At 41.0% G+C, this 8,354-nt stretch overlaps 1 protein-coding gene across 1 annotated transcript in view; it reads left to right on the forward strand.

The window, feature by feature from the left end:
- CDC5L (cell division cycle 5 like) overlaps nt 1-7,018 on the forward strand; it is a 34,080-nt gene extending 27,062 nt beyond the window's left edge. Inside the window, exons 15-16 of the mRNA XM_035563543.2 lie at nt 5,114-5,326; nt 6,526-7,018. Coding sequence (XP_035419436.1) covers nt 5,114-5,326; nt 6,526-6,630 — 318 coding nt within the window. The 3' untranslated portion in view covers nt 6,631-7,018. The remainder of the gene's footprint in view (nt 1-5,113; nt 5,327-6,525) is intronic.
- The last annotated feature ends 1,336 nt before the right edge of the window (nt 7,019-8,354 follow it).

Raw genomic sequence — 8,354 nt, forward strand, 5'->3', positions numbered from 1 at the left:
AGTGAGTATGGGAGGGCTGCTTGTGGGTCTGAGGAGAGGAAGGACGTTAGAGCGGTGTTGGGAGTATTCCTGTATAGGTTTTGAGAGGAACCTGTTCAGCCACACAGGAGGAGCTGGCAGAAGATTTCCTCTCTGCACAAGCTATCCAGTGATGATCTGATTCTCCAAGGTCATGAGATAAGTTGGTTTACTTTTGACTATGGCTCTGGTAAGAACATACAGCAGTTCTCCTTCCACCTTTTTTTTGTTCGTCAGGCATGATCAAGCAGAAAACAGGAATGCTTGTTGCTGCTTAGGGATTGCAGGAGGCTCCAGGTTTAATGGAATGAAAGGAAAGCAAAACAATACAGGGAAAAACCATCCTTTGAACTGAGGAGGGTAGACTTGGCCTCAGCAGACATGGCAAGATGAGGAATTGTGAAAATGTATTTTAAACCTGTTTGAGCCCTTCCTTCATCAGAGTTTTTTTCCTAAATCTTTCCCTATGGATGCTTGTCCTCATACACAGCCTTTCCCTGTTCTTTGTTGACCTTGGTTAAACCTTACAGCTAATCTTCTATCAAAAATTGCCTCGCCAAATTTAAATCCTTTTTCCTTTCTGAGTGGACATAAGAACACACTAATTTCACAGAGATCTTCTGGATATCTAAGGCATGTTTTTGTGTCTTCTGTCATTTTCTGTGTTATTGTTAGATGAAAAAAAAAACCTTATTTTTCGGACAATCTCCCTTTATAGATGATGGTCTTATTACATCTGTGATTACATCTTTTACTCCATTTTGGATTCTCTTGATTTCCAGTCCAGTGTCAAAAACTGGACACTGTTCTCTAGTTCGGGTCTTACTGAGCACGAAGGGGAAGGCGCTTTCCCTAAGATCAGGTACCATTTTTATCCCGTGTCTGTATTTGTTATTCCCGTTTTGCTAAAGCTGGTACAAAAGTCAACCAAACCAAAGCTGGCCAAGAAGTCGTACAAAATAAATAATGAAGTGGAGAAATCTTTGAAATGTCTTTACATTTTCTGCTAGGTTCATGAGGGAAATGGTTGTCAGATTTTACCGAAATCCATTTCTTAGCTTTAAGCAAATAATGTAGACTACTGTTTAAACACACCTCTTCATAACTGCTTGGAATTTTTAGCTTGGTATCTGAGCCTTAAAATTTTACGAAGCTTGAACTAAAATTATATGCAGTTATTGGCATTAATGCAGAAGTCAGCAATTTTTAATAAATAGTATTTGTTACAAAAGCTGAGACCTCCTTTTGACCTTTTTGTAGTAGGTCCTAAAATCTTGTAGTTGGGGGAGAGGAGGAAAGGTGGTGAGTGTTCACATTTCTCTGTAAGTAGGGGAGGAATAAAGGGCTGTTATTTCTGGTTTTCAAAACTTGAGAGGATTTTTTTTTTTTTTAACACAGCAGTGAGGCCCATGGCCTGTGATAATCCAAGATAGACAAGGAATTGACCAGAAAAACAAGGGCTGAATAGCAGCATACAACCTAAGGAGCTGCAGTAGTTGAAAGCAAGAATGTGTATCCAGCAAAAACTTGGAAATATTACATCCAATTCTCAGTGTCTGAAAACTTCAGAATCCTTAAATAATCAGGTGTGATGTTTTAACAAGCATTAGGTTTGAACTGTTTTTTTTTGTTTTCCTTGGAGAAAGAATGCTTTATCATAACTCGTTGATTAAAACAGTAGGTACTTAGGGTGGGATTGATCTACCTGGCCATAGGTATTTGTGTTGGGGCAGACAGCCTCTGCTCCTCTCTTAGTCAGTGGACAGGAGTAAGGACTGTGGTGGCATCACTTCAGTCCTCTCCTGAGGTCCTGGATCAGGGGAGCCGTGCCCTAGAGCTGCCAGTTTCTCTCCTGAATATGGGAGGACCTTGGGTGCCATGCTGGGATTGGGACAGGCAAGGCGAGTCCCAACTGCAGTGTGTGAAAGTGTGAGACCGACCCAGTACTGCCACTGTGGGTGAAAATTGCAGATAACTTACAGCTTCTGACCTCAGTGCCCTGCTATAGTCTCTTTTCTGTACAATGGAGATACTGCTTATAACTGTTTCACGTCCAGAGGTACTCAGTGTTTAACATTTTGCTAGAAAATTGGGTTGTTGAGAGATCTTCATTTAGGAAGACGGGGGAACTTTTCTAAATGGTCTTTTTTTTTTTTTTTTTTTAGCCTATTCTAGAATAATGACATTCTGATTGGAGTTCCATTTCACACCAAGAGTACTCTGTCATCTCTAACACTGTGAAACAACGTGGGGCAATCGGTCTGTGTTACATTAGACCCTTGTTATAAACAAAATTCTCTTTGCCTGTGCATCCATCTATTCCACAATCTCTACATATCAAGAATTCTCAGCACGCGTTTTTCATCAAGGAGCAGTAATTGGAAAGCAGCTCATTTGCTGCCCAGCTGTATTTGTTGTTGCAGTAATAGCATATTATTTACCAGCGAAGACATTTAAAGCTTTCATACTTTTCCATCAGAGAGTATCTTCACAAATCCCTAATCTATTTATTTAATTTTCTCTAGATTTGTATAAATATTGAAAAAGAGGCGCCTTTCTGTATGCTTAAAGCACCTTGGGCATACTGAAAGCCTACATTGCAAACAAAATCTGAAAAGTGTAGCAGTCTGCATCTGTCTCCCCAGGAGCAAACCAGGCAGCCTAGGAGGTCAAATTTCTCTTTCGCTCCCCCATTAATAGTTTTCTCCCTTTACCATTCACTTTGTTTCTCTCTGCACTAAACCTGTTTTCAAAGAGTGAATAAATTGTTAAGGAGTAGAGCATTTTAAAGAAACGTGAAGCTGCATAATAAAGTATACTTCAGTAGCATCAGACAGTCCAGGACACAGTCCTGGACAGGTTATAAAGTTGCTCTTCCCCAAAGAGTTTAGTTTCATAGGTGAAAAGATGATATGTTCGGTAATGCATGGTAGGTAGGGTTCAAAGCAGTGAAAAGCTTCCACTTTTTGTTTGAGCAGTGGTAATTCATTTGATTTCTAAAGAAGTGGGGCAAGGATAGGTGCTTTAGCCACCGTGGTTCTGATTTAGACTTATATTCCTACAGCTGAGAAGGCTAAGCATTTTTCTTCATCTCCTGTGCTAATATACCTGTTACTGTGGCAAAATCAGTGTGAGAAGCCCAAATCCTCTTGTTGAGTTTGGAATCTTTCTTCTTTCTTTCTGAAGAGTGTTATTGTTTTTATTTGTTTAATATTTTTAAGAAGGTAGCATAAAAGAATGACCAGGACCCCTTATGTCCCTGTGCAGATGTGCTGCACCTCTCCTCAGCTTCACAGAGGTCTATTCTGTGTAATTAAGAGTTAAGGATCTCTTTGGTGCTGTCTATCAGGCTTCAAAACTGCCCGTGGCTACTTCATGCTCTGCCTGCCCGTTTAACTTTGCCCAACTGAATGCAAGTATAAAAATATGCAGAGGGCTCCGGTACCTTTTCTATTTTTAAACGTTGAATGAATCACTTATAGCACGTTAACATGATCATGCTTGCTTATTTGCATTGTATCCCAGGTGGCAGAATTTTATAACGTATATCACTTGTCGGTTTCAAATCCCAGTTCTGGATTATGGCTTTAGAGGACTGACGTGGAGTCCTTTGGGGAAACTTTGGGGAAATGGAGACTTTCAAATCCAGGATGCACCAGGCAGCCCTTACCAGAATGATACAGGAAGGAGAGTTTCACTTCTGACATGCCACTTGCTTTGTGGTTTTGATACCACATTTTAATCTCATCACTTCGTCACATCTGTTGTGTACAGTACTGGCTTGTAAATTGTGGGGTTTTGCTTCTGGCTTTTGCCACTGACCTTAGGCAGCTGATTCATTGTGCTATCTCAGTGCTCGTCTGCTAGCTCAAGATAATCTTACCTTCTTGCTCTGAGATTCTTAAGGGAAAAGCCCTGTGAAAAAGCGGTGTTACTTGAGAGGCCACCGAGGAGTTACCAGGTTTTCAGTATGTCGCAGGAGGGAATAATGTTGCAGCATTATGGTACTGCAGTAAATCAGAACGGGACATCTTGCAGATAGGTGAGGTGACTTTATTTTAAGTCCAAACCGATTTCACTTCTTTGCAGTCTTGTACCCGCATGGTCCCAAACACAGAACAAAAGATGTGTACTGGAGTAATCGGTCCAGCATTCAGCTACCCAGACATCTGAATGCCAGCAGTCTTTTCTTCTTGGGATGCCTTATGATGCTACCAGGAGTGAAGGCTCACCAGCTATTGACTTCTAATCATGTCACCGGGGTTCTTTTTGCGTGCCGAGGTGTCTTTTTTATTAGTGGTGGTGCTTTTTTTTTTATTATTATTATTTTATGCCTTTCATACCTTTAGAAACCAGCGATGGTTGGTGTCTCCGTCTTGTCACACCTCTGCAAGTCATCGGGATTTACTCTTAGTCCTTTATCTCCTGATCAGGCTGTCCTAAGAAAGCACATGCAGATAGGTGGTAGAATTTAGTTGCTGTTTTGATGGTCCTTCTGTGGCTCCTTCTGGTGCCTTCATGCCCTGACACTGCCATTCATTTGTCAGCAAGAGCAGTGTGAACATTTCCATTGTGGTTCCCTACAAGAAAAAGACAGATCCAGAGCTGCATTCAGGCTCCTGATTGCCTCTTTTTCCTTCCAAAATATGATTTAGATTAATCCTGTGGGGGTAGAACGGCTGAAAGATGTCTGGTTTTGCAGATAAAGAATATAATTTAAAAAGAACACACTCTCTCTATTTAGTTTGCCTTTACTAAAGCACAGAGCATCTCCTGCGTGACTGGGAGGTGCCATACCAAGCTGTTGTGTGTCTTGGCTGCCTACTGAGCTCACAACTGCAACAATTCCTGTTTCTAAAACCGTACTCATCCTGTGTAATCACCCTCTGTTATGGTTAGTGGGCTTCATCTTCAATAATCTACTTGCATTGTACAGGTTTTAATCCAGAAATCTCTTCTGTTGTAAAATGTGCAGTGTATGATTTGTTAACCGAAATCAAAGAAATCAATACTGTGTTCTGCAGATTTTTACTACCTCTTTTTTTAACTTTTGGGTTCTGGATAATTAAAACAATTCCTGGTTTCGTTCTGACAGATAAACAGAGGTCATATGACAACTGAAGCAAAGAGGGCTGCCAAGATGGAAAAGAAGCTGAAGATTTTGCTTGGTGGTTATCAGTCTCGAGCAATGGGCCTCATCAAACAATTGAATGATTTGTGGGACCAAATTGAACAGGCTCATCTGGAGCTACGTACTTTTGAGGAACTGAAGAAACATGAAGATGCTGCTATCCCAAGGAGACTGGAGGTGAGATTTCATAAATGTGATACCTTAGATCAAATGCAGACGTTGTGGAAAAGATGTTTTTTACAATGCCCAGACTCTGAAGTTAACAGCCTGAGTTTGTACCGAGTTTTTACTGGTCGTCTTAAATTATACTTTTAACCAGACTCCTCTGCTGTTCACTTCGATATCAAAGATTCTGTGACATGTTACAAGCTGGGATCGATCTACTAGTGTGTTCTTTCATTTTGTTTTTATTTTATTTCTAATGTGGTATATTTTATTAATCTTCTGTAGTGTGTATCAGCAGAGGTTCCATGTCTATCTTAATTTGGCTTGTTTTGGTTTTAATTACTGTTAGAACTCAGGGTAGATCTGAAAGTTGTGCAACACCTCCTGTTACCTTCAAAATCTATAGACCAAATGCTAGTTCAGAGTACTGGAGACTCTCCTTTCTTGTCACACATCGTGTTCCTCTCTTAAGCCGTGTTGTTGTTACGAGATTTGAAGATAACTGAACTGTTATAAATCGATAAGATAACCCCATTTTGGAGCTGGCTTTTGACATCATGCCTCCCAGTTTCAGAAGCTGAGCAGCCATAGTGTAATTTGAGTTTTGAGCCATCCTCAGAGCTCAGGCTCTTTGCCACGAGTCCTGCTGCTAGCTGTCTGCATTTGGTGATCTGGACCATTGCTGCTGAGTAACAGCAGCCTGCCTTACTGGCTCTACCTGATCAGCATGGCTTCGAGGAGGAAGGGGCAGCCTCAAAGAGAGATACAGGAGTGAAGGGATATCACATGAAGTAGCAGCTGGCAGTTTCAGAACAAGCAGTAGTTCTCATTCACACGCTGCATTGTTAGTGGAACGAGGCCTGCATAAGGCCTTGTTGCAGGATGCTGTGTTAATGGGGAAGGTTACCTAAAAAAAGACTCTGGACAAACTCACGGAAGAGAGGAATCAATAGATAACTCTTAAATACAGGGCACTGCTTGTGGCTGGTTTCTAATTTGAAATCTCCCCTTTTGAAGCATTTCATATAAGCTGCGGTCAAAAACAGGATGCTGAAGTAAGGTGGCCATGATTCTTGATACTTTACTTTTAAAAACTAGAGCAGTTAACATAATTTTAGCATTCTTCTATCTCAGCTTCCTGTGAAGGAACTAAAATACAGCCTTTGCTAATGATCTGCAGGCATATGACTGGTTGTTTGTTTTCCTTTCAGTGTCTAAAGGAAGATGTGCAGCGACAGCAGGAGAGAGAAAAGGAGCTCCAGCAGAGATTTGCTGATTTCATGTTGGATAAAGAGACTTTTCAAGCAAAGTATTAAAGCACAAACTTCCTTTTGTTGCTGATGTAACATTTTTAAAGTGTACAGATATTTCTCCTGCAGCCTTTGCCGTCAGTCACAGAAATCAAGTGTAGTCTGATGTTTGTATCTTGTCAAGTTTTGTTCCTTTGATGGACTATTTCAAATGCTCTCGATATGAATGGCCTCATCCAGGATTAATAAACATTGGATCAAAATGTCCAAAGTTTTATTAAAAGAAGTCACTCTGATATTATTTTAGCCATGTCTTCATTTGCTGGGATTGTCACATTATTCCTAGTGTTTTATCAGTCTTAAGGCTTATGAGATAACATGCCTGCAGAGTAATGTCTTTTGAATAAACCTGGAATGTTAAAAATAATTATGAAATAAAATGCTTGTCTTTTAACTGAAACGGAATCCTTCCCCCTTCCCTAACCCAGATCTCTTTCATGTTTCTGATAAATTATCATTCTTCCTCAATTGTGCTTCACTCCCCATTCCTCCTTCCTCCCCCCTGAACTGTCATTTGTAACGGGTAGGACCTGTGGAGATTAGTTTTGGTCCATGTAAAACTGCTCACAGTTCTGTCCTTGCGACAATACATTTCCTTCTGTATTGGGATCTTCACATGCACATACAGTAAGCATAACTCCACCGTGCTTTGGCTTGCCACTGCAGTAGTCGCCAGTTGCTTGTTCTGTACAGTTCTTAAAATTGTCCTTTGCTCCTTGGTGGCTGTGATCATCCAGCATCTTCAAGCATCTTCAAGCATCTCTTGGACGTGGTTTGTGAATTACGGTGAGCCAGGGACAGACATTAATAAGCAGGGGGTGTGTGGCCAGCCCTGGTAGCCTGATGGCGTGGATGTGTCCATGCTGTGCTGGCTGACCTGAGTCCTAGGGCTGAATATTGTTCAGTTTAGTACTGCAGCCACAGTTATACCATCTCTCAAGGTCAGCCTTGCACACCATCTTGTAGGGGTTTGTGGGGTACATCCGGATCCCATAGATAGCACTCTTGAGGTCCTTGGCACTGTTTCCTATTGCTCCTTGAGAGGGGGCTAGGCAGCGTGCTTTGCTGCCCAGAGCAGCCCTGGAGTGGGGTGGGGAAAAGTTCCCTATTTACTCCTCCTCTCCTGCGACTGCATCTCAACAGAATTTCATTTTCTTACTGCTTTGACTTTCTTCTGAATAGTAAGGATGGTTTTATTGAAAGGGGTGGATGCATCTTTTCCTATTTGTGGACATAGTTTTCTAAACCTTACCTGGAATTTTTCTCTGAGTACTGCTTGGTCGGAACACATTTAACTTAGATGTTTGGTTTTTCAAAATGTTACCAATTATACCTAATGTTTTTAATATTAGCATTTGCCAGCCAAGCATCTAATTTAGAGGATTGCTTTAAGGTTTTATTTTTGTGGAGGTGTTCATCCCTCTTTAGGGGTTGGTCTTACTTTCAGCTCTTCTGGTGTTTTGAGCAATTGTTTGAGAAAATGCATGGGGAAAAAGGCAAAATTGTGCTAACAACACAGAATTCAGCAAATACATCAAGTTGCACACGTGAGCAGTCAGGGTTGTGGATGTGTAGCTGCTTAAATGCCATCCACGGTGATTCAGTGATCAGAGACAATCTGGGAGGGTTTATATATATATATATATATATATATATTATTTTTTTTTTTTAATGCAACCTGTCTGATTTCTACTGATCACTGATGGGAGCAGGTTCTACAGCCAGCCTCA

Source organism: Cygnus atratus, chromosome 3, assembly GCF_013377495.2.
Source record: "Cygnus atratus isolate AKBS03 ecotype Queensland, Australia chromosome 3, CAtr_DNAZoo_HiC_assembly, whole genome shotgun sequence".
Classification (NCBI taxonomy): domain Eukaryota; kingdom Metazoa; phylum Chordata; class Aves; order Anseriformes; family Anatidae; genus Cygnus; species Cygnus atratus.